Raw genomic sequence first — 25,157 nt, 5'->3', positions numbered from 1 at the left:
ATTAATTTCCAGGTGGCTATTTCTTAAATTATCCCAAACTGAGGCTTGCCAGGTGCCATTGGACCCCAGGAGCCTCCACTCCTTGTTTACACAGGAACTTTCCAGACTTTGTCTATCAAGTCAAAGGAGCAGACATTTCCTTCTTACACACTCTGCACCTAACTCCGCGCTGGCCCTAACCACCTTCTACCACCCCCTTTGTCAGTTCTTTCAGAATGGCTTACATCTCTCTTTCCCCCTTACTTGATGTATAAAAATGCTCAACAACTCCAGGACAGAAGACATGTTGACTTTTCACTTAGCCATGCTACTAGTGTGGTGGTTCAGACTTCACGTCCCAGGACCAGGTCTTTTTTGCTAGCAATGGCCTAATAAACATCGTTTAAAAAGAGAGTTTCAGCTGTGGAAGTTAAACATTTTTGTTCTAGTTCAAATATGCAGTAACAAATTGTGCTTCCATGTACAGATATATCCAGAACACAGACAAACTCAGGGCTATAGAAGATCATTTTACACAATAACAACACTGGAGTCACAGATATTGTTTGTGGAAGTAGAATGTAGGAGCTTTGTGAGTCTGCAATCAGTTCTGCTTAGACACATTTCTATACAAAGGGACCACAAATCACTTCTTTTACAGATTAGATTCCGAATGATTGGAGGTCTTCAAGACTCCGTTACCCACTGTAGTTAATAAACAAAAAGGGACCTGGTTTCTATGAGAATCTCTGGTGTTTTCAGGCATAACTCCTCCACTTTTAAAGAGAAAATACCTGTCCTTCTACCTCCATTCCCAGGGCATGCTCAGTCTCTGGAATCAAGTTCTCGGGGAGTGACTCTTCTTCTTACTCAAGTGCCCAGGGGAGAGGTAAGAGATGGGAGGCAAAGAGTCCATTTCTGGGAGAGGGATTCGGGAAGAGAAAAGGAGGAAAAGTGGATGAGCCTAACCAGGATATTGCTTCCTGCTTTCCTCACACAGTCCCTGGGCCAACACTCAGGAAGAGGGTGTGCTAAAGAGCTGTCGGTGAAGGGGGAGCGGTCAGGGCAAAGTCTCAGGCCCCCAGGGCGTGGCTCTCAGAGTCTCAGCCTCCAAGGCGGTGTCTGGGGCGGGGAAGCTCAGCGTTGGGGAGTCACCACTTCCCTGGGGTTTCACTTCTCCCTCTCACAACCTGTGTCGGGTCCTTCTGTCTGGATACTCATGACGCGGCCCCAGTTCTCACTCGCATTGCGCGTCCGGTTTCTAGAGAAGCCAATCAGTGTCGCCGCCCGTTGATAAATCCGACCATTTATATGGTCTCCACGGCCCCGCCAGGACGCAGGTTCTCTCCAGACTCCAAGGATGCCGGTCATGGGACCCCGAACCCTCTTCCTGCTGCTCTCGGGGTCCCTGGCCATGACCGAGACCTGGGCAGGTGAGTGCGGGGTCAGGAGGGAAACGCCCTCCGCCAGGCGGTGCGAGGGGACCACTCGGCAGCGGCGTAGGACCCCCGGGGAAGGCGCGTCCCCACCGGCCCACCCCCTCCCCCCTCTCCCCGCTGCCTCGACCCCGCTGGGTCCTTATTTCCGCCCCCTCTCAATTACCGCCGACTTTCAGACTCTGAAGTCCTCTCTCGCCCCTCGTCCCTTCCGGGCCCATCAAACTCGGACCCGAGACTCGCGCAGGAAAAAGGGTCGCCAGGGTCTCAGCTCCTCTCCGCCTCCAGGTTTCCACTCCTTGAGATATTTCTACACGGCCATGTCCCGACCCAACAGTGAGGAGCCTCGCTTTGTGGTCGTCAGCTACGTGGACAGCACGCAGTTCGAGCGGTTCGACAGCGACGCTGTGAGTCCGCGCGTGGAGACACAAGCGCCGTGGATGAAGCAGGTGGAGCAAGGGGAACCGGGGTATCGGGACAGGAACACGCAGATCTACAGTGACACCGCACGGTCTGCCCGAGGGAGCCTGAACATCCTGCGCAGCTACTACAACCAGAGCGAGGCCGGTGAGCGATGAGGGCCAGGGGCCCGGTCACGACTCCTATTCCCCAGGACAGCCCCGACTCTCCGGTCTGAGCGTCACCCCGAGGTCCGCCAACAGCCCTTCCCCCACCCCACCCCACCCCCACCCCTATCCGGGAAGAGCCCTCGGGGATTCTTCCTGGTTTTGTTTTCGGTTTACACAGAAAAGGCTTTGGCCTACCACAGCCACAGCCCGTAGGGCTCTCGAGGGGCGGGGCGAGCTAGTGTGGCTGACTGCAGGGGCGTGGACAGGGTCTCACACGTACCAGTGGCTTTGCGGATGTGACGTGGGGCCGGACGGGCGCCTCCTCCGCGGGTACCATCAGTTCGCCTACGACGGCGCCGATTACATCGCGCTGAACGAGGACCTGCGCTCCTGGACCGCGGCCGACGCGGCGGCTCAGATCACCCGGCGCAAGTGGGAGGAGGCCCGATGGGCGGAGCATGAAAGGGCCTACCTGGAGGGGGAGTGCGTGGAGTGGCTCCTCAGATACCTGGAAATCGGCAAGGAGACGCTGCAGCGCGCAGGTACGAGGGGCCGCGGGGCCTCCCATGTCTTCCGGTCTGAGCATAGCCCCGAGGCTGGTGTCCATCTAGTAGCGGAGAAAAATGGGGTCCTAGCCAGAATACCGCCCATCCCATGCATGGATAAATGGAGGACTCCAGCTGAGTGTTCAGATTGGGTACCAGAGAATGACTCACCCAGAAGGCTCACCTCTCTCTGTACAATTAAGGAGCCCAGTCTCTGTCAGGATGGAGAGGGAGATAATCTTGGATCAGTGGTTTTTGACTGTGACAGCTGCTCAATGAATCCTAGGGACGTTCTTTCTCAGGTCCTGTTCTCTGTCCCACACCCAATGTGTTTGAGGTCTGACCCCAGCTTTTTTGAGTCTCTTGACCTCTCCCTAGGTCTGAACCAGAAATCCTTTATCTCTCCATCAGAGATTTGCCTCACACCCTAGGCAGTTTCACTTTGAGTAAAGACCTTTCTACAGAATAGGAGATCATTCCAGATGCCTGTGTACAGTCTGGTGTCTGGGTTTTGTGCTTCCTTCCCCCACCCCATTTGTCCTGTCCATTCTCAGGATGGTCACAGAGCACTGGTGGAGTAACCCAAGATGGATTCAAAGTTCCTGAATTTTCCGACCCTTCTCAGATCCCCCAAAGACACACGTGACCCACCACCCCATCTCTGATGGTGAGGTCACCCTGAGGTGCTGGGCCCTGGGCTTCTACCCTGCGGAGATCACCCTGACCTGGCAGCGTGACGGGGAGGACCAGACCCAGGACATGGAGCTCGTGGAGACCAGGCCTGCAGGGGACGGGACCTTCCAGAAGTGGGCGGCAGTGGCGGTGCCTTCTGGAGAGGAGCAGAGATACACGTGCCACGTGCAGCACGAGGGGCTGCCCCAGCCCCTCACCCTGAGATGGGGTAAGGAGGGGGCCGTGGGCACAGAGCCTCTTCTCAGGGGAAGCAGGAGCCCCTGGAGGACTTCAGCAGGGTCGGGGTCCTCACCGTCTCTTCCCTTCCCAGAGCGACCACCTCCAGCCACCATCCCCATTGTGGTTGTCCTTGCTGCCCTGGTCCTCCTTGGAGTTGTGGTCACTGGAGCTGTGGTCGGAGCTGTGATGTGGAGGAGGAAGCGCTCAGGTAGGGAAGGGGTGGGGTCCGAGTTTTTCTTTTTTCCCACTGTGGGGTTTCAAGCCCCAGTTAGAATGTGTCCTGCCTCATTAATGGGAAGTACCATCCACACATGCATTTCCCACCTGGGGCCCCATCTGCTAACACTCTGTATAAATGCACATGTAGAAATGAAGGACAGATTTATCACCTCAATGATTCTGGTGATGGGGACCTGACTCCTAGGTGACACAGAATAAAAGGGAAGGTCCCTGCTCAGGACAGACCTCTAGGAGGGTGGTTGGTCCAGTCCCCACATATGTACTTTCCTAAGATTTCCTGATCATTCCCTGGGTCTGAAGTCATAGTTCTGGAAACTTCCCTGGGTTTTCCAGGACTAGGGGGTTATTTTAAGACCTCATGGCCCCCCTTCCTCCCCAACTTCTCACAAGATCTTTTCTTCGCACAGGTGGAAAAGGAGGAATCTACGTTCAGGCTGCAAGTGAGTATGGTGGTGGTGGTGGGATGATCCCTGAGACCCTTGGGATGGTGTAGATGGGAACCCATGGGGAAAGCTCACTCACCCCCATAATTCCTCCTTTAGCCACATCTCCTATGAGCTCTGACCACATCCTGTTTTGTTCTACCCCAGACAGTGACAGTGCCCAGGGCTCTGATGTGTCTCTCACGGCTTCTAAAGGTGAGACCCTGGGTGGCCTAAAGTGGCGAGGGGCTGGGGAAGAGGGGACAGGCCTGGGTAATGTGCATTCTTTGGGACATTTTGAGCATGTGGAGGAGTGTTGAGAATTTCACCACATACAGCGACTAACCTGAATTTGTTCGTGATTATTTTTTTCTGTAGCATGAGACAGCTGCCTTGTGGGGGAACGAGTGATGCAAGATTTGTTCATGCTCCCACTCTGTGACTTGAAGACCCTCTGATTTCTCTTTCTGCAAAGGGCGTCTGAATGTGTCTGCGTTCCTCTCAGCATAGTGTGAGGAGGTGGGGTGACCGGCCTGCCTGCTGCCCACCAAACCCCCTCCCCACACTGACCCGTGTCTCTTCCCTCATCCGTTCTCCTGTTCCAGCAGAGGCTGTGCTGTTCCCATCCCTGCCTTTACTTCATGTTGCACTGAGCTGCAACTTCTTACTGCCTTATTGAAATAAGGATATAAATATGAATTTGTTTTTCAGTTCTAACTGTGAAGGGTTTATGGATTAATTAAAGGAGACAATCCTCTATTTGAGAGAGGAAATAAATGGAATCACTGGGAACTTTTCAGAATCTGTGTGGTTGCTGTGCTGAGTTTGTTGCAGGTGGGGACAGGAGAGGCTGTGAGGACCGAGCGTGGTGATCTAGCTGTACAATGGAATATTCTTTGGTCATTAAAAAGAATGAAGTACTCATATATAGTACAATATGGATGAACTTGGAAGACATTGCAAGTGAAAGAAGCCAGAACACAAAAGGCTACGTGTTGTGTGATTCCACTTATACGAAATATCCAGAAGATTAAAATACATTTAGAAAAACGTTTAGTGGTTTTCATGGGCTGGGGGTAGAAGGGGCTGGAGGTGATTGCCTAAAGGGTAAGCAATTTCCTTCTTGGGTGATGAAATTGCTCTGGAACAATAGTGGTGATGGTTGTAAAACATCGTGCGTGTACTAGATGTCACTGAATCATATACTTTAAGTAGTAAAATGGTAAATTTTATGTTTTGTGTATTTTATACAACTAAAAAGAAGAGGCTGCAAAAGATATTTCAGAAACTTTTGTGTGGTGAACTTACCAAGGTTTGCTTTAGAATCTGCCCATTTGCCTTATTCTCTCAGGACTTTGTCTCCTGCTTAGAAGTCTCCCTTGATCTTCTGCTAGTAGGAAGCTGTGTTTCAGAACATCCTCCTGGATCAGCAAGGTCTAAACCCCAAGATGACTTTCTCCCTTGGATCCAAGTAGTCAGATGCAAGACCAAGGCTAATTTTCAGTGGGAGCTGGGAGATCATCCAGTTAGCAGGATTCACTGGGAGTGCCAGTGATTGGTCTTAGTGTTAGGGATGTCACATTTGCACGTCTGAAGAGAAGCCTACTCACAAAAGATGTGCAGGTATTGTATGTGCAGGTGGCGTCCTCAGCAGAGGACCCGAAGATAGCTCTAGGAATACCAGGCACCTGTGCCTTGCTGGTAGATGAACAACTCAACCACCTGTCATCCACAGTCGAAGAAAGATGGGAACCCTTACCTTGGTCCATCCTTCAGCAGTGTGTCCACTGGACGTGGACAAACTGTGAGTGTGACCGGTCCTGAGATCTCATTTGATCTTCCCACTATTGTGGTGCTTCTGTCCATATGGCTCATGCCCAGATGGGCTCCTCAAGAGGCTGAGTGTCCTTTCATTTTCAAGACTAACATTGTCTGTGATCCCAGGCCAAGCAATCGATAAGCTATAAATTGACGATAATGTTAGTGTTGCTTTATTGCTCATCTGAACTCTGTAACCAAAGGGTGGATCATGGATTGTAGAGGAAGAGTTCATTTCTTCTTTCCCTGGAGCCACCAGTACAAATTTCTGCCCTGTGGAGTCCAAATGAGAGGTTTTGTGTCAGACTGAAGTATAAAGGAAGTCTTTGTATTGGTTACTTCTTTTCATTGTTACTTTACTTCAAATGTTTTAGTTTGAAATTTAAAACATATTTTTCATATTAGAACAATAAAAACCTGGTGAATCACAGAAAACATTGGAATGCACAGAAGAAATTTTGAAATGTGTACTCCCCTCAAAAAATTATTAACTATTACATTGTTGAGGCTTCATAGACTCCAGTGTCAATGATGCTCCCTAGAGGTGTAGGGGTTCCGAGTTTCATTCTGTGGGTTTCTATGTGTTTATATGTTAACTATATATTTATATGTCAACAGTATTATAATATTGTATAAATTATATTATATCAATAATATATATTTAGTGCTGAGCTGATTGAGAAAGGAAGGTTTCAGTGGTGAGAAGCCCGGTTGAAAGAACGCACGAGAGGCCGACATGAGAATAAATGGCAGGCAACAGCTTTATTGCGGGGAGTGTGATTCTATTGCGGAGAGTGTGCTTCTTGCTCTAGGGGACCACATGGGGTCCATATAGGGCAGAGTGCAATAGTGGCATTCTGCCACACATGCGTGATACAATAAGCCGAATCATGCTTACATGAGCTGGGCGCAGGCAGCCTACTACATAAATGTAACATTCTAAATTCGGGGTCCTCTTCCTAGCCGTGAGCCTGGATCACAGCTCGTCCCACATATATAAAATAATAAATGTTTTTGCATATTTACTTTAAAGTTGTATTTGCATGGGCTATTTTGTTATAGGTTATTTTGAATATTACTTTCTGAAATCTGTTACTATATAAAAAGTAATTTTCAATATTTTCAATTCTGCATAAATTTTATACCACTTTTACAAGCTGCATATCATTTCAAACAACTAGATCCTTTTTGAATCAATCCGCTTTCTTGTAAATAATGATTTGACAACCATCATTATGTGTAAGGATTCTTATATAATGAGATTTTAAAAAATTGATTTGTTCAATAATAAATATTAGTTCAAAGAGGTTAAACATTTTAATGTCTTTTCATACATATGGTCAAATTGCTTCTCTAAATTGCTGTACTGACATATTCATTCATTTAACATATGTTTATTGAGCCCCTGCTACATACTGGGATACAATGGTGAAGAAACAGATAAGACCCCTTGCTTAAGAAACCTATATTTTTACCTAATGTAGTATGTATATATAACTATATAAATTATAAAATTTTTATATAAATATCTAATCACATATTTTATATGTATATTTGTATTTAACATATATATCTGTATATATATACATAGAGAGAGATAGATATCGATTTAGTTGAAGGAATTGACTGATGATCATAGAGACTGTCAGTTTAAGGACAGGATCATGTGATTTTAGAGGCTGTCAAGTCCAAAATCTGTAGGGTGGGGTAGGATACTAAGTGGAGAGCACAGAAAGGGATTCTGCTGAATTTCAAGTCTGAAGGCAGTCTGTTGGCACAATCCGCTGTTCCCTGGGGGAGGGCTATTTCTATTTAGGCTTTGAATTGATTGGATCAAGCTCACCCACTTTATGGAGGGTGATCCACTTTGCTCATGGTCTACCAAGTTAAATATTAATCTTGCATAAAATAATATAATATTATTGATTGTTAACTATAATTTAAAAAAAAAACACCTTCATAGAAACATTTAGAATAATGTTCCATCAAATAGCTGGGTACTGTGGCCTAGCCAAGATGACAGAAAATTAACCTACGCATGGGGTGACGGCTCACATGGCCAGTTTCTTGTCTCTCCTTCAGAAAAAGTGTCAGGTTCCACACTTAGACAGGGTCAAGGTAAATTAATTCCAAGATGTTCAAAGATGGACTCAACATTTACAACGTCAGAGAGTAAATTAAAAACCTCAGGAATCCAAAGAAATCCTACATTTCTCTCCAGAAATGACCTCATTGTGCACTACTGAAGAGAGAGGATCCCTCCTGGAGACCCTAAGTCATAGGGGCTATTGGGCTGCACCCCTAAGTAGATATGTCCTTTCTATCTACAGGTCCCACGAAGCCTTTCAGCCAACTTCGGGGATCTCACCTGAGCTAGAATTTTAGTTTTCTAACATTGGTTCTATTTGCACATTTGTGTGTGACTAAAAGTGTAACACAGAAATTTTCTTGTAATGATATTTCTGTGATGCGATTTGACATTCACTCTCATTGACTCTGACATCCCTCCCCGGTCCCTGGAGGGAATGGCTGGTCCTGCACCACATTTCAGTATCCCTTTGTGTAGGAGTGATCAGCAGACTTGGAGTCAGAGGGTCCTCTAATCTCACCCTCCTCCCTAAAGCAGAGTCCTTTAAGCTTTCTGAGGCAGGGTTCTTTGAAGTCTGCTGATCTGATGAACATCACTCTGTCTCAAAATAAAGGCACATATGCACATAACTTCAAGTCTCGAATGCAATGCTGAGGTGGGAGGTTCTTAGATGCCAGGTTCGGACCTTGACTCTCCATTTACACCAGGGTGTGGGAGTGGGACAGTGGGAGGCGGGTTGGGTTCGGTACTGATGTCCAGGGTGGGAGTCACAGGTGTCCTGCACAGTTTCTGGCTGGCATTTGTTTGTTTTCCTACAGTGAGGAGGAGTTTGTACTGAGGAGGAGAAACCTTTGAAGAAGGTGAGAGATATTCTGGGGAGGGGAAGAGGATGAGGAAGCAGAGACAGGTGAGGTGGGGCTGGGCAGAGGTGAAGGGAGTCCAGGAGGAGAGGGCCCCGGCCTGATGGCAGCAGGTCTGGAGCTCAGAGTCTCACTGCCAAGCGTCCTGAAGCACGTTAGGAATGGGCAGAGTACAGGGCCTCGCATTGACCAGAAAAGTCACTTTGGTTTGGTTTTCTGTCAGGATAAATTTGGTAAATTAGTAGGAGTGAGATACTTACTTTGCAAAGGATAAGTATTCAGTCTCCTCCCAGACTGATCTCATCAATAGTGTCCTGGAGAAGGGAGCCAGGCACCAAACATTCTCGAAACTTCTTTAGATCAGAAAGTCAGTCTCATTCTTTTGACCTGTTTCAAAAACCTTTGACCTTTTGCAAAAGCCCTGAATACTCAAGGAGCAAGATTTGCCCAGACTTTGTTTAGGACCCAAGGACACTGTGGCACCTTGGGCTTCAAATTAGATGTGTGTATAGATGTGACAGGGTCCTGTACCTGCACTCAGTCTTGCATTTCTTTTTACTATAACCTGCACTTTGAGTATTTGTTAACAAATCTGTCTACTCCACTAAAACACCCCTTCCAGAAGCACCTTAAGAAAGATTCCATACTATCAAAATGTGAAGGATTTTTGTAAAAGACAATTTCTGGTGTTGGATTTTAATTAACATTTTGGTTTTTTAAAAATATATAATTTATTGAATTTGGGGCTTAGTTTCATAACATTAAAAACTGGAATATTCTGTCCTGGACTGTCGGTGCCAAGCTGATGGAAAAGGGAAGGTTTTGGTGGTGAGATGCCCAGTTGGAAAAATGCACAAGAGGCCAATAGGAGAATGAAATGGCAGGCACCAATTTTATTGTGGGGAGTGGGCTTCTGCTTCTGCTTTCCTTATGCCCCCCTTCATATGCTCTCCTTCTGCTCTCCAGGGGACCACATGGCTCCATGTATATCAGAGTACAGTAGTGGCATTCTGCCATGCATGTGTGATACAATAAGCTGAATCATGCTTACATATGTTAGGCGCAGGAGCCCTACTACACTAATGTAACATTCTAAATCCGGGGTCCTCTGCACAGCAAGACCTGGGACCAGCCAGGCCTGGGACCCACATGGACCCTCATATAAATCCAAATTTATACTAAAAGGTAAAATTCCAACATTTCAGAGAAAGTGAAAGGCACCAGGGTTATCCCGTTCCCTGGTGATATGACTGTCAAAACTTTGGTGAGAAATTTCCAGGTTTTCCTTTATTTAAAACATTTATTTTGTAAGTGGTATTAGTGGCATAACTCAGCATGTTCTTAACCTTTAAAAAGGCTTGAATGTGTACTGGGCACATCTTTTCAGAGCAATATATTAAACTCTATATTACTCCTTCTAATAGATGCATAGCATTTTATGACATGACTTATCTCTGGGGACGTTGGAATGTTCTCCATCTTCACAGTGGTAATGGTGACAAGGGTGTGTACAATTTCCAAAACTCGACCAGCTGTGCATTTCAAATAGATGCATCTTACTGTATGTAATGTGGGTCCCAACAAAGTTGGTTTTAAACATATTATCCTCTTTGAAATGTGTGCTTTGTAAGTCAACAACAAGAACATCTTGTTGCTAAGATACACCCTGCCACATCTGGAGGTAAAGGGTCCTGATATTTGTATTTACTCTCATATGGTCTGGCAGTAACAGTAATAGGTGTCTGTTTATGTATTTAGAGAGAGAGAGAGACAGAGAGAGAGACAGAGAGAGAGAGACAGAGAGAGAGACAGACGGGGAGAGAGAGAGAGAGAAAGAGAGAGAGAGAGAGAGAGAGAGAGAGATCAAACAGCTATGGTGAAATGTCAAAACATGACAGAGAGTAAAGGTTAGAAATAATATTACATCTTTTAACATTTATTTCTTCTTAGCTTTTTTCCTCCTCTTTTTTCTCTCTCCCTTTCTCCCACTGTCCCCCTTCCCTCCCACCTTTTCTACTCTCTCCATTACATCTTATCTCTTCATATCCGAGCCCCCTGGTCAGCATAGGTGACTGAGTCCACTTGGGACAGGTCAAGGACAGAGACTGGAGAGGGCGCTGGTCAAGACATTTTGTAAGCGCCATCAGCCCTGCTGTTACTGTGTCATTTCAGTGAATTCACTCCAGTCACTGATGGAGGTCACCCCCGGTCTAAAGAAGGTCCTCTGTGAACGTGGCAGAATCTCGGTGGGATGTTCCTGGACCCGTAGCGGTGGCTTCCATTCAGGCCTGCGGTGCCCACCACAATCAGGATGAACCACGGGAGCACTTCCATCCCAGGTGACGCAAGCCTTAGAAGTTTTCTGATCTTTGAATCCAGCGGCAGCCCGTTGGGGGCGGGCTGGAAGAAGCACTTCCCTACTCATGGGCCTCAGAACCAATCGGATGCTGTTTAAATGAGTCGGAATCCAGATCGCCCTCCAGACCCGGGAAACGGGATTTTCGCAGACCTGGGTGAGGCCGCGTTTTCCCAACCAGCAGGTGTAACATCCTGCAGTTTAAAAACCAGAACCCGAGGTGCACCGCGCTCGGCTCCCAACCTGCGCATAAACGCCTTCGTTCTGCTTGTAGGTCAATGAACACTTTCTATTTCCTTTAGGCCAGTCTGAGAGGACGGGTGATCTTCGGTGGTCCGCTTAAACTCTTACCCGGTCTGACAGTGAAGCTCGCCTAGGGTTGTGTCAGCCTCTTGCTGGGTGGTCTCAGTTTCTTTTGGGGACCCAAAAGTGGCACCTGCGGTCTGCGGGTGCTCCTGTGTTGATGAGTCTAGGGGTCCAAATACAGTAGTGAAGGGGACAAAACAGTTCATGGGGCAGAGTGGCCAGGGCTGGAGCAGGGTGGGGTGGAGGGAAACACTGGTACGAAGAGGCCCTGAGAGGCTGGTGGGGGAGAGGCTGCCAGGCCTAGGTCTTGGGGTGCACCCTGAACCCGGAGCCCTAGACCATCAGGGGCTCTTCCAACCCCAGAAAGGGTAATATTGGCTTCATTTCTCCTTGCAACCATGTGTAAATGCTGTGGAACAAACTTAGCATATTATTATTATTATTATTATTATTATTATTATTATTATTATTATTAATTAATTAATTAAAAGTCTTTTCCCCCCTCACCCATGGGGGAAATGAGCTGAATAAGAGTTCGGTAGAGCCACCATACCTAGGAAGTCCTGGAAGGAGGCTTGACCTCACAGAGCAAAGGCTTGGGACCAGCTGTCAGGAGAGCTGGGTTCCATCTCCTTCTCCACATCCTCACTGCCCTGGGACCTTTAGCAATGAAAAGAATGTGTCTGAGAAGGGGAGAGGGTAAGCAGAATAAGGTTTCCGAGTTGTGAAACTACACCCTTCTGTCTCAAAACTAAGTTTAAGAAAGTCACTAAAATGTTCTGTTAACGACTCTGTTAGCATATTTTCCAGGAAATGATGGAAATGATTGGGCCCCCAGAAAACCACCTATAGAAACCACTAAAGGAACCAAAGATAGAACCAGCTCATATGGGTTAAGGAAGCCTTTATGAATGAGGTGAGAGAGAACTCATTATTAAAGTAAAATTCCCACCTTTGAGGAGGGGTTTGGATGCTATTTTCTGCACATGTCACATGTGAAGAAGCTTGACCTGCTACTGCAGGTGAGCCAACCCAACAGCACCCTTTGCATAGTATACATGCTATGACAAAATTCCATCATGAGTATGCATTGACCTGAAAGGATAAAAATAAAGAGGCTCCCCAGTTTGGGAGCATGGCTTTAGAAATCATTCCTCCATGGGCTCCTTATTTGCTGCAAATGAATCTTGCCTTGTGTGGTAACTACCTCTGGTGTACTGTCTGATTTGACTCAGACAAGAGGTGAACCCATTCTAGGTTCGGTATGTGCAGGATCCCATCCCTGATGCACTAAAAAAGTTATGATGGTCAAAGTAATAAATTAATAAAAATGAATGTGAAATCTGAGGGATTGTTGAAACTTTGTGATTCATGACATTTCCATCCACAGCAAAAGTGTAGATTAGGAGTCTTAGAAAAATGGTGAGTAATGATGGGCAGGGTTCCACTTTAAGGAAACATTTTCAGGGAGACGAAGATGAAATGAACACAGTTCCTGATGCTGGAGAAGCTCATTGTCTAATGGGGGTAGTTTAAGATAATAAGATGTGATCAAGTCAAGACATGATTTGTACCATCAAGGAGGTTTAAACCATGGGGTAGACCAGTGATTCTAAAGGTCTCTTGCACATTGGAATCATGGAGGGCGCTTTCAAAGGCAGGAAGGCCTGGGTTCAACTCCAGGGATACTGATTCAATCAGCTTTGGCCGTGGCCTGGGAATTCGGATAGGAGGTTATATCAGCAGCCAAGTTTGAGGACCAGAGGCGAGATGTTCCAGAGACCAGGAGAGGTGCATTGGGCACATCTTTCAGCAGAAGGAGGCTTTTAGGATGACATTATTATTAATGTTATTATTGAAAAAAATATTATTGTTGAGATATAATTTGGATATCACATGATTCACCCTTTTCTTAGTATAATCTCAAGGTTGGGCCACTGTCACCCCTGTCTAATTGGGATGATCTTTTAGGATGTGCACGTCTGAGATGTGGGAAGGAAGAGGAGGGAGAGGCTTAAGCAGTGGCATCCTAGTGGGACAGGTTAGGAGAGAGCAGAGTTCATTTTACTGGGAGGTGTCACTAGAGAAATGGGGGTGATGACAGACAGTAGTTTGTGGCGGCTGTGGACTCTGCTGGTGGAGTTGGGGCACATGTGTAAATTCCACAGATGGGGCAGCTGTAGTGGTTGGGATATTATGGTTATAATGGGGACAGTGCAGTGTTTAGGAAGACTTTGGGGCTTTCCAGGCTGAGGTAGATGAAAGCCTGGACTAGGTAGCGGCGGTGGAATTGAATGAGGGTTTGAGGGGCTGACTTTGAGTCCCTGAGGCAGGAAAAAGGAGATCAGAAGGGACAAAAATGGCAGTGCTAAGAAGCCAGGAAAGGCAGCCGGGTGAGTGTGTCACAGAGCCTGGACTCCTTTGCCCGGGAAGGGGAGGGCGTGGTGGTCTGGGAGCCTCTGAGGTTGAGGCAGTAATGCTCAGCTGCTCAGAGCCAGTCCCCACCACACTGGGTTGTACTCACAGGGAAGGGGTGGGTGGCAGCCAGCAGGGGCTCCCTGCATTCTTGGTTTGTCTCTTAGGGTTTAGAGGACTCTCAGAGGTAACCAGCAAGGCCTTCCTTCTGCTTCTGATTGGAAGGTCTCCATACTCAGATGAGTGTGAGTTGGGCTGGGCCTGGTGCTTTAGTAATAATCTTATGCTGGCTCTTCTCAGCTGCTCAGGGAAGCCCCGCCCTGCTGCCTGTGAAACTGGAAAAGTCATGGCCACGGGGCTCTGACAAGTCCTGCTGCTCTTGCTGAGGCTGCCCTTTTATCTGGTGAATGGGGTTCAGTAGGGTCCTTGACTGAGCATGGGCTGTGGGGTGTTTCCAGTGGACTGGGTGGATTTCGGGGAGTGTCTATATGCCATGGCTCTGGTGACAGTGTCTGTGGCGGATGTGGGCAGTGGGGGCGGGGACTGGAGCTACTTTTCCAATCTATTTTCAGTTCTCTTCTCATAGATCCCCCGCCCCCAGGTCATTTTCTCTTTCTTCTTGCTGCACACTGCTCTCCTGCTTTCCCCTTCCTGTTGGAACATCACAGCCCTCTGACGCCCCTGGGTCTGGCTGCCTCCTGGGTTGCTCCTGTGAATGGCATTCAAGGGCCCTTGGAGGTCTGAGGCCCAGGCCACACTCCCCACCAGTGCGGGGCTCCCTCTCAGCCCCTAACACTGACTGAGCCTGCAGTGTGTTCTCAGCACTGCACCCCTCCCAGTCCCTGGGTAACAAGGAGTTCCCAGGTGGGCAGAGATCAAGGGCCCTTAGTCTGGAGTTAGGAGCCATTTTCTAGTGCCCACCAACTGCCTGGGGAGCCATGGGCTGAACCACACTTCCTCTGTTGGGCAGTGCAGAGGCTCCTGGCTCTCGCACTGAGGGAGGTCAGAGCCTGAAGGCTTCAGGCCAAGGAGTCTTCCTGTGACTTCTCTGGTCTCCCCCAACTCCTCCCCTCTCACCCCTCCCCTCCCCCACCAGTGTACCTAATTTCCTAATATGCCTGTGTTCCCACACTGACTCTCTCCTGCCTCCTCCCCTGCCATGTCATGTGCCCCCTCAGGGCTTTACCCTCCCCTCCCCCTGCTGCTCCCTCCTCTCTGAAGTCCTCTGTGTCCTCCCCTCTTCCCTTCTCCTTCCCTTAGGTCCCTTCTCCTCCTCTGGTGGGCTTTGGCCAACAAGGAGCCTTTACCTGCATGGCTCCTACCTCCCCCACTTTCACTAACCCACACTTTCTGGGGGTGTTTTTTGCCCAGGGGGGAGTCTTCCCTCTATCCCCACTCCCCTCACACCCTCCCCAGGGGGAGCCCTGGTGCTAACCACACTTGCGCCTTGAGCACAGCGCACAGCCCCTTGTGTGCAGACCTGGCCTCTGTTTTGGCACCTTGTCCTCCCAGCTCCCACCAGGGCAGGAGCCTGCTTTTGGCCCTCCTTTATCCTGGGCCTTTTACTGGGCACCACCCCTCTTCACTCCTTCATCCTAAACCTCACCCTCTTGAGGCCTCCACACTCTAGCCCACAGGTGCTGGACTCCTTGTCTCCTTGGGCCCTCTGCACCCCTCCCCTCATAGCACTGTGCCCTGCTCCCACCCCTTACGCATCTGCCTTGGGTCTTCACCAAGTTCTCATATCTCACAGCCCCCTCCGGTGGGGCCCTTGCAATCACCACCCACCTTGACCCATCCTCACCCAGAGCACTTGTCCTCTCCTGTGTGCACCTCAACTCAAGTCACCCTGCCCCCCAATCCCAGCCCTCAGAACTAGTCTTACCTGCTGCCTCTCGTTCTTTTGCCCTCACCACCCCTTGCAGACCTGCAAACTGCTCTTAGTCCAACTGTTCTGTGGCCGATTCCCCCACCAATTGGTTCCTTGACCCAGTGGGCTCTCGCACCCCACACCATGTATCTAAAATCCCTATTTATGCCACTTGGTCAGCTCTGGCCTTTCCTACAGCTGGCTTTCCCCCAGCACCTCCCCTCCTGTGCTGGATGTCTGTCTAACCCTAACTCTGTGGGGGTATGATGCTCTTCCCCAACCACCACCTTACACCATTCCCATCATGTGGGTCCTTCCCCAGGCTGTGCATCTTGCTTACCTGTCCTGGGCTCTAGGTTCTATTTTCTCTTGCCATCCCCCTCCTTTCTAACTATAAGCCACTCTTAGTCACACTGCACTGATTCCTTGTGACTCTCACCACCCATCTCTCCCCAGGGGAACTGGCAGGTCCATCTACCTCTTCACCAGTACCTGCCCCATGCCTCTTCCACTCTGGGCCCAGGCCCACCCCTTCGCCTCCCCAGGCTAAACTCCCGTAGGGCCACAAAGCAGCCCCTCCTGACCCTGGCCTCACTGCCACACCCTCCTTGTCCCCGCCTTGTCCATGATGAGCCTTCCCTGCTCTCCCTCTCACCCTAACCCACCTTTGCACCACAGCTGATCTGACCACAGATCCCTCCCATCTTACCTTACTTCCCCTCTCTCCCCTCTGGCAAGACCTCCCCTTCTCCATGGCCATCTTGCCTCTCCCTTGCCCCCTGCAGGCCAGCCTCTCCCCTGGACCACCTACCTGTACCCTTAGGGAGCCTGTGTCCTGGCACCTGTCCTCCATGTTTGCCCATCTCCATTCTCCCTTCTTCCATCCCTCAATTCCCCTCTCCTTCCTTTCCCTTTTTCTATTTTTCCTGCATTGGAAATCTTCATTCTTGTCTTTTGGTATGTGTGCAATTTCTGCATCCTCAAGACTTCGAGAAGCTCTCCTTTCGAGAGTTACAGCAAAACTCTGTTAAAATGTGTGACGTGCAGTTATTTCCAGGACTCAGTTTCATCTGTGGTTTCCTCCTTGCCTAGGATCCCAGAGTCTTCGTGATAACCTCACGGTGGTGACCCAAGATGGATCTGTGCAATCCAGATTTTTGGCTGAGGAACTCTTGGATGGTCAGCCCTTCCTGCATGTGACCATGAGGAAGGCAGGGAAGAGTCCCATGAGTGGTGGAAAGATGCAGTCCTGGGAGCTAACATGTGGGACACAGATATCAAGGACTTGGCAGAGAATGGGAAGGACTTCAGAATAACTGGAGGAAATCATGGCCCTATAGGTCCAGAAAGGAGGTGAGAGTAGGAAGGGGACAAGAGTGATGTGAGGCTTTTCTAGCAAAGTTTGGAGTAGAGAACAGGGCCTGTTTCTTTCCACTGGACCTGGCTGGGGGTGGGGGTGAGGAATGGGGGTGTCTGTGGATCTCAGCACAGAGGTGACCCATACTCAGCCAGCACAGCAAGATGGAGGGGATCAGGGAGGGGCCCCTCTGGCTGCAGTTTCTTACTTAGGCAGGGAAGGCAGAGGGACACAGGGACTGGGGAAGCCTCTGCTGGTGGGGCAGCAGGCTTGCATTCCCTCCAGGAGATTTGAGCCATGAGAACTAGCAGGACAACAGCTCCAGGGGCTTCAGGCATTTGGCTATGTGGGGAGCATTCCATCTCCTATCACCGGAAGGCCTGTGGATGGAGAGTGCTCCAGTCCTTTGCTCAGACCTGGGCTCTGGGAACTGAGAAGTCCTGGGACACAGATGGCTTTGACAGCAGGGATTCCTGGGCCCATGTGCAGGGAGGCCTTTGTGGAAGAGCGCGGATATACAGGGAATCCTGGATGGGCTTCAAGGAGAGTACAGGTATGGCCCTGGGGCAGGGGCCTTCCTCTCCTGCAGACCCCTAGAGCTTCCCTCCCCTCTCGGCAAGAGGAAACCCTCCCTGGACTGTGGGATGCATGTATGTTCCATTAGCATGTTCTGTTGTGATTGGTCTGTCCTGTTAAGCCCTTGGATACAGACAGACAGGTAGGTAGGGGGCTGAACTGTTCCAGTGGCAATAATGCAGGGAAGCAGTGGGCCCTCCTACAGAACACTGAACCAGGGAAGGTGGGTATGAGGTGGGAGTAGAAGCCCTCAAACTGGGGTCCAGCCTCTCTGGCTCCCAGCCTGCCCGTATCAGAGAGTTCTCTGGTCCCCATGGCCCAGGAGCGCACCCCTCACATTCCCCTCCTCAGCAACAGCACATGGATCCAAGAGAGTGAGGCCTTGATCTGGGGACCATCCTCCTGCCAGTCTAAAGGACCTGGGTCTCAGGGTGTCAGTGAGGGGTCAGCCAGAGTTGGAATGGTGGGAGGAGCAGCCCATTCTCTAAGTCTCCCTTAGAGGGAGCAGGGCTTGGCCCCAAGCCTTACTGACTCTGTCCTTTTTTCCCCAGGGACCCCAGCAGTGAAGGTAACCCATAGCCAGGCCTTGGAGGGCATGGTCACCCTGATGTGCTGGCCTTTCGGCTTTTCTCCTTGGCACATCTCACTGGCCTGGCTTCAGGATGAGGAATCCTTGAGCCAAGACTCCTAGTATTCTGAAGTGTCCTGCTGAATGGGAGTGGGACCTACCAGACTTGGTCCATAAGGCTTCCTCAAGGAGAGGAGCAGAGGTTCAAGTGCTATGTGGAACAATTTTGGAGTCACAGTGCACACACTGTGCCCTCTTGTGAGCCTGGGGTGTTTTGAGGTCCATCCATGTTGTCAGAAATGGCAGTATTTCATCTCTTCTTATGGCTGAGTAATATTCCATTGTTTATATGTACCACAGCTTCTTTAGTCAATCATCTATCACAGGACACTTCGATTGCTTCCATGTTCTGGCCACTGTGAATAATGCTGCGATGAACATTGGTGTGCAAATATCTTTTCAGATATGGGTTTTCAAGTCTTTGGGGTAAATACCCAGTGGAGGGATTGCTGGATCATATGGTAGATCAATGCTTAGTTTGTTGAGGAACCTCCAAACTGTTTTCCATAGTGGCTGTATCAATTTGCAGTCCCACCAGTAATGTATGAGGATTCCTTTTTCTCCACATTCTTGCCAACATTAGTTATTAATTGTCCTGTTGATTATAACCATTCTAACAGGTGTGAGATGATATTTCATTGTGGTTTTGGTTTGCATTTCTCTAATAGATAGCAATGTTGAGCATCTTTTCTCATATTTGTTGGCCATTTGTTTGTCCTCTAGGGAGAAGTGTCTGTTCAGGTCCTCTGGTCATTTTTTGATTGGACCGTTTATTTTTCGTCGTTATTAAGTCGTATGAATTCTTTGTATATTTTGGATATTAGGCCCTTATTGGAGGTGTTGCTTGCAAATATATTTTCCCATTTGCATGGTTGTTTCTTTAGCTTGTTGATGGTTTCTTTTGCTGAGCAGAAGCTTTTTAGTTTGATGTAGTCCCATTCACTTATTCTAGCTTTTACATCCCTTGCCTTTGAGGTCAAATTCATAAAATCCTGTTTAAGTCCAAGGTCCTTGAGTTTAGTTCCTATGTTTTCTTCTATGCAATTTATGGTTTCTGGTCTTACATTTAGGTCCTTAATCCATTTCGAGTTAATTTTGGTGTGTGGTGATAGACAACAGTTTAGTTTCATTCTTTTGCAGGTGGTTTTCCAGTTTCCCCACACGATTTATTGAACAGGCTTTCCCTTCTCCATTGCATGTATTGGCTTTTTTTGTCAAAAAAACATTTGCCCATATAAACATGGGTCTACTTCTGGACTCTCAATTCTGTTCCACTGTTATGTGACTGTCTTCCTGCCAATACCATGCTGTTTTGATTATTGTTGCTTTGGATTATAATTTGAAGTTGAGCAGAATGATGGCTCCAGCCTCATCCTTTTTTCTCAGGATGGCTTTGGCAATTCGGGGTCTTTTGTGCTTTTGTACAAATCAGATGATTTTTTGTTCCATTTCTTTAAAAATGCCAATGAGATTTTGATGGGGATTGCATTAAATCTGTATAAAGCTTTAGGTGACAAAGTTCTTTTAACTATGTTGATTCTTCCAATCCCAGTACAAGGAATACCTTTCTATTTCTTTGTATCTTCTTTGATTTCTTTTAATAGGGTCTTATAGTTATCATTATATAGGTCCTTCACCTGTTTTGTTAGATTTATTCCTAGGTATTCTTTTTGTTGAAATTGCAAAATGAATTATTTTTCCACTTTTTCTTCTGTTCTTTTTCTTTTCTTTTTTCTTTCTTCCTTTCTTTTTTTCTTTAGGCAAAGCAACCCTTGGTCAACCTCACAGATTGCAAGGACCTTGTCAGATTACAATCCCTTATTTTTTACGTTTTACACCTATACCACCTGGTCTTTATAGGTTGTCTCCCATCCAAGTACTAACCAGGCCCAATCCTGCTTAGCTTCTGAGATCAGACGAGATCAGGCTTGTTCAGGTGGCATGGCCATAGACTCCACTGCTTTTTCTGACACTTTATTATTAGAGTACAGGAATGCTATGGATTTTTGAACATTGATTTTGTATCCAAAAAATTTACTGTATTTGCTTATTGTTTCTAGTAGTGTTCTTGTGGAGTCTTTAGGGTTTTCTATATAGACAATCATGTCATCTGCAAATAATGACCATTCGACTTCTTTATTTCCTATTTGGATGACTTTTATATCTTTCTCTTATCTGCTCGGACCTCCAATGTTTTATTGAATAACAGTAGTGATAGTGGACAGCCTTGTCTTCTTCCTAATCTTGGAGGGAAGGCTTTTAATTTTTCCACCATTAAGTATAATGTTAGCTGAGTGTTTGTCATTTATAGTCTTTATTATGTTAAGGTATTTTCCTTTTATACTAATTTTGTTAAGTGTTTTGATCACTAATGGGTGCTGTATCTTGTCAAAGGCATTTTCTGCATCTATTGATATATCATATGATTCTTTTTTAAGTTTGTTGATGTGGCGTATCCCATTAATCTATTTGCATATGTCGAACCATCCCTGTGCCTCTGAGATGAAGCCCACTTGATCATAGTGTATAATCTTTTTAATATGTTGCTGTATTCAGTTCACTAGTGTATTATTTAGGAGTTTTTCATCTGTGTTCATGACAAATATTGGTCTATAGTTTTCTTTTTTTGTGTGATCTTTAATAAGTTTTGGTATCACAGTGATATTGGCCTCATAAATTGAGTTGGGAAGTATTACCTCTTCGATTTTTTGGAAGAGTTTGAGGAGAACGGGTATGAAATCTTCTTTGAATGTTTGGTAGAATTCACTGGTGAAGCCATATGGTCCTGGACTTTTACTCTTTGGTAGATTTTTGTTGATTGTTTCAATTTCCATACTGCTGATCAGTCTATTTAGATTTTCCAGTTCTTAATTCAATCTCGGAAGGTCATATTTTTCTAAGTACAGGTCCATGTGTTTTAGGTTATTAAATTTGGTGTTATCTACTTTTTCATAGTATTCTTGCATGATCCTTTGTATTTCTGTGGTGTCTGTCGTAATTTCTCCTCTTTCATCACTGATTCTGTTTATTTTTGTCCTTTCTCTTTTTTCTTTAGTGAGTCTAGCCAGGGATTTGTCAGTTTTATTAACTTTCTCAAAGGACCAGCGCTTTGTTGCATTTATTTTTTCTCTTTGTGCATGTGCATGTGTGTGTTTTCAATTTTATTTCTACTCTAATTTTGATTTCTTCCCTTCTGCTGACTTTAGGCTTCATTTGTTTTTCCTTTTCTAGTTTTTTAAGATGAAGAGTTAGGTTGTTTATTTGGGCTCATTTTGTGTTTGGAGGTAGGCCTGTAATGATATGAACTTTCCTCCCATGACCGCTTTTGCCGTGTCCCAAAAGTTTTGATATGTTGTACTATCAATATCATTTGTTTCTATGTACCTCTTGATCTCTCTTTTGATTTCTTTTCTGACCTAGTTATTCATCAGTAGCATGTTGTTTAATTTCTCTGTATTTGTGGTTCTTTCTGATTTCTTTTTGCAGTTCATGTCTAATTTCAAAGCATTATGATCAGAAATATGGTTGGTATGATTTCAACCCTCTTATATTTGTTGGGGCTATCTCAGTTTCCCAGTATGTGGTCAGTCCTTGAGAATCTTTCATGTGCACTAGAGAAGAATGTTTAAGTAGCTGTTTTGGGATGAAAGACTCCAAATGTGTCAATTATGTCCAGTTGGTCTAATGTGTCAGCTAAGGATGTTATTTCTTTATTGATGTTCTGTTTGGATGATCTGTCCATATTGAACAGTGGAGTATTTAGGTCCCCTACTATGATAGTGTTTTGGTCTGTTTCTCTCTTTAGTTCTATTAGTCATTTCTTTATGTATTTTGGAGCTTCCTAATTGGAAGCATAGATATTAATAAGTGTTACGTCTTCTTGGTGCATGATTCCCCTTATCATTATGAAGTGTCCCTCAGTATCTTTTTTACCTTTTTTATTTTGAAGTGTATTTTGTCTGCTATAAGCACCGCTATACCTGCTTTTCTCTGAATGCCATTTGCTTGGAATGTCATTTACTTTGAGTCTATACTTGTCTTTGGAGCTGAGGTGTGTGTCCTAGCGGCAGAATATGGCTGGGTTTTGTTTTTTGATCCAATTCGAAGCTCTGTGCTTTTTTATTGATGAGTTCAGTCCATTTACATGTTGGGTGATTATTGAAATATGAGGTCTTCTTACAGCGATTTTATCTTTTGCTTTCTGGTAGCTCGGTGTTTCCATTACTTTCTTGTCCTTGAGTTTCTGTATGTGTGTTTTTTTGTTTTCTGTTTTTAATTTTGGTTGGATTTTCTGAGTTTTCCTTCTGATCCTTCTTGTTTTATGTTCTATACTTCAGTTTGAATCCTTGGTATGTGGTTACCATTACAAATATGTAATGGATAGTTGTTATATATGTACATTTGTCCATTTTCTTCTGCGCATACTTGATCACCATTCCTCTTTGTGAAACTGGATCTGTGGATCCTCCCCTCTTCTGTTATTGTTGTCTCAGTTTGTCCCTATGTATGCTGAAAGTTCATTACTATCTTGCTATAGCAAGTCTCTTCTTATTGTTTAAGCTTATAATGCCCTGTTCTTAATAAGGGTTGTACTCCTCTGCTTCTATCTGCCTGCTAGTCACCTTACTCCTAATTATTATTTTTTTTATCTCATTTTATTTTAGGTTGAGCTGACACCTTTCAGTATCTCAGTATTTCCTGTAGTGGCCTCATAGTTGTGAATTCCCTCAATTTTTTATGTCTGAAAGTTCTTTATTTCTCCTTCATATGTAAGGTTGGCCTTTGCTGGATATATTATTCTTGGCTGGTATTTCCTTTCATTTAATAGTTTGAATACTTGATTCCATTTCTTTCCGGCTCGTAAGGTTTGTGCTGAGAAGTCTGACGATAATATAATGGGTTTTCCTTCATAGGTTATCGTTTTCTTTTTCCTGGCTGCCCTGAGAATTCTATCTTTGTTGTTGATTTTTGATAATTTTAATACAATGTGTCTTGATGAAGGCCTTTTGAGACTGAGATAATTGGGTGTTCTGTTGACTTCTTGAATTCCAAGCTCCAGCTAATTCCTTAGATTTGGGAAATTTTTGTCAAGTATTTGTCTTAAAATGCTTTCTAATCCCTACTCCTTTTCATCCCCTTCGAGAATGCCCATTATTCTTGTTTCCTCTTCTGATGTTATCAACTAGTTCTTGTGTTTCTCTTTCATTATTTTTCATTCTTCAGTGTCTCTCTTATTCCTTCTGATTATTTCTAGATTCCTGTCTTCGATATCACTGATCCTTTCCTCCATTTGGTCAACTCTATTCCCCAAGCTTGCTATTTCATTTTTTAACTCCTGCAGTGTGTTCTTTATCTCCAGAAGTTCTATTTAGTTCTTTTTGAGGGTTTCAATCTCCTTGCTACAGAACTCATTCTGCTCATCTAGCTGTTTTTTCAAATCCCTGAAATTGTTGATGTGAATCATTTTGGATCTCACTGAGTTTTTTCAGAAGTGTCATCCTGAATTCTCTGTCATTTAGTTGCCTATTTCTATGTCTATAAGCTTATTTTCTGGAGATTTTTCTCTTTCTTTCTGAGATGCCTCGTCATCTTGATAGTTCATGGTTTTTAATGGACTATTTCTCCACCTGTGCATTAATGGAAATGTATTCTGCTTTTTTTCCAGAAAAAAAGATTCATTACAGAAAGGTCTCTCTTTAGCCTGTTTCAAAAAAGGCACTTTTCATTTGGTTTTCGGTACGTGGTATCTAAGCCTCTTGATCCTTGCTTTATATAAAGTCTTAATAATGCCTTTATTTTTCTTATAGATATTCAATCATGCTCGCCACTCACAGTCTCAGTCTGTGTGAGTGTTAGCGACAGTTTCGGTTGTGTTTGCTCAGATACTGCTGGGGCTCTGCAGTGTTCTATCTTGGAGGATATGCAGGGAGGGGCCCTCTGGGTTGGAGGATGGGAGCACGGCTCAGCCTCAGTTTTGCAACTGCAGCTGATAAAAACCAACTGTTGTTTCTCTGCTGTCCCCACTTCTCTGCTTTCTGTCCTGATTCCTGGGTGTTGTGGGATTCTCCAATGGAGAGACCTGACACTGAGGGTATAAGGAGGAAGCAGCGGTTATTGATGCCAGCACTGGCTCAGTGGATTCTTATCCAAAGGCTGATCCCCAATTGTAACATAATGGGCAGTTTTATACAGTCTTGTCATTCTTACACAGCTACAGATATAAGGAAGAACATTGATTTGTTGGCAAGCTATGAGAAAACTGATGTTAGCCAGAAAGTCCTTATGAGGGGTGGGGGCAGGGGCAGTCAGGAACAAACTTGTTTGAGCAGAAAATGTTCAGGCAGGGTCAGGCTGCCACATTCCCTGCTTTGATGCTTGGACTCAGCACTGGGTCAGAGAGCATCATCTTTTATTTTCTAATGTTTGGTTTAGAGGCTGGTGCCTGCATAGCATGAGGACTTTTGCTGCAGTTTTTCTTTCTACTATAGCCTCTGAGGGAGGTGGATGACCAGATAACAAGAGCCAACCAGTATGGGAGGAGGAGGCAGGCCCTGAGGAGGAGGAGTACTGTTCCAGCTAAGGTCTTAAAGCCATGAAAAGTGGAGAAGCAGCCTCCAAAGAGGTTACTAGGGTCCCATCCTTTCCAACTTTGGATGACACATGAACTATTTTCCTAATATTAGTAGCTCTATGGCAGCCATGGCTTTTCCATTGTCATCTATTTTGAGGCAACAATCAGTCTGATTAAACTTTCCGCACATTCCTCCTCCTTCTGCTAA

General features: G+C 46.1%; 2 protein-coding genes and 1 pseudogene across 5 annotated transcripts; 2 read left to right on the top strand and 1 right to left on the bottom strand.

Moving 5' to 3' along the window:
* Nucleotides 1-1,175: 1,175 nt before the first annotated feature.
* Nucleotides 1,176-4,905, top strand: LOC107519335 (HLA class I histocompatibility antigen, B alpha chain-like). Of its 4 annotated transcripts, none has more exons than XM_036238055.1 (8): nucleotides 1,176-1,412; nucleotides 1,753-1,982; nucleotides 2,251-2,526; nucleotides 3,155-3,430; nucleotides 3,533-3,649; nucleotides 4,089-4,121; nucleotides 4,224-4,319; nucleotides 4,482-4,905. In XM_036238055.1, the coding sequence occupies exons 1-8, from the start codon at nucleotides 1,291-1,293 to the stop codon at nucleotides 4,484-4,486; spliced, it is 1,155 nt and encodes a 384-aa protein (XP_036093948.1). In that variant the 5' UTR covers nucleotides 1,176-1,290; the 3' UTR covers nucleotides 4,487-4,905. The 4 variants fall into 4 exon arrangements, with proteins under 4 accessions (XP_036093948.1, XP_036093950.1, XP_036093947.1 ...); XM_036238057.1 differs by having other exon boundaries at nucleotides 1,201-1,412; nucleotides 1,704-1,982; nucleotides 4,272-4,319; nucleotides 4,442-4,905; XM_036238054.1 differs by having other exon boundaries at nucleotides 1,201-1,412; nucleotides 1,704-1,982.
* An 11,958-nt stretch (nucleotides 4,906-16,863) lies between these two features.
* Nucleotides 16,864-18,596, top strand: LOC107506523 (MHC class I polypeptide-related sequence A-like; the record flags this gene model as incomplete). Its single annotated transcript, XM_036234858.1, is given in 5 exon segments — nucleotides 16,864-17,011; nucleotides 17,014-17,170; nucleotides 18,033-18,124; nucleotides 18,302-18,436; nucleotides 18,439-18,596. Coding segments are annotated over 5 exon segments (690 nt in total), but the record flags the coding sequence as incomplete, so codon positions are not given.
* Nucleotides 18,597-20,213: 1,617 nt separating this feature from the next.
* LOC118605492 lies at nucleotides 20,214-20,331 on the bottom strand (annotated as a pseudogene).
* Between the last annotated feature and the right edge of the window lie 4,826 nt (nucleotides 20,332-25,157).

The sequence above is a fragment of the Rousettus aegyptiacus genome, unplaced genomic scaffold (assembly GCF_014176215.1).
Source record: "Rousettus aegyptiacus isolate mRouAeg1 unplaced genomic scaffold, mRouAeg1.p scaffold_m13_p_1, whole genome shotgun sequence".
Classification (NCBI taxonomy): Eukaryota; Metazoa; Chordata; class Mammalia; order Chiroptera; family Pteropodidae; genus Rousettus; species Rousettus aegyptiacus.
Note: the sequence above shows the minus strand (reverse complement) of the source record. Positions and strands in the feature narration are given on the sequence as shown.

Coding starts and splice junctions, on each gene's coding strand:
- LOC107519335 (XM_036238057.1), top strand. CDS start 1,340: ATGCCGGTCATGGGACCCCGAACCCTCTTCCTGCTGCTCTCGGGGTCC. Junction 1,413..1,703: donor CATGACCGAGACCTGGGCAG/GTGAGTGCGGGG, acceptor CTCCGCCTCCAG/GTTTCCACTCCTTGAGATAT. Junction 4,122..4,271: donor AATCTACGTTCAGGCTGCAA/GTGAGTATGGTG, acceptor GTTCTACCCCAG/ACAGTGACAGTGCCCAGGGC.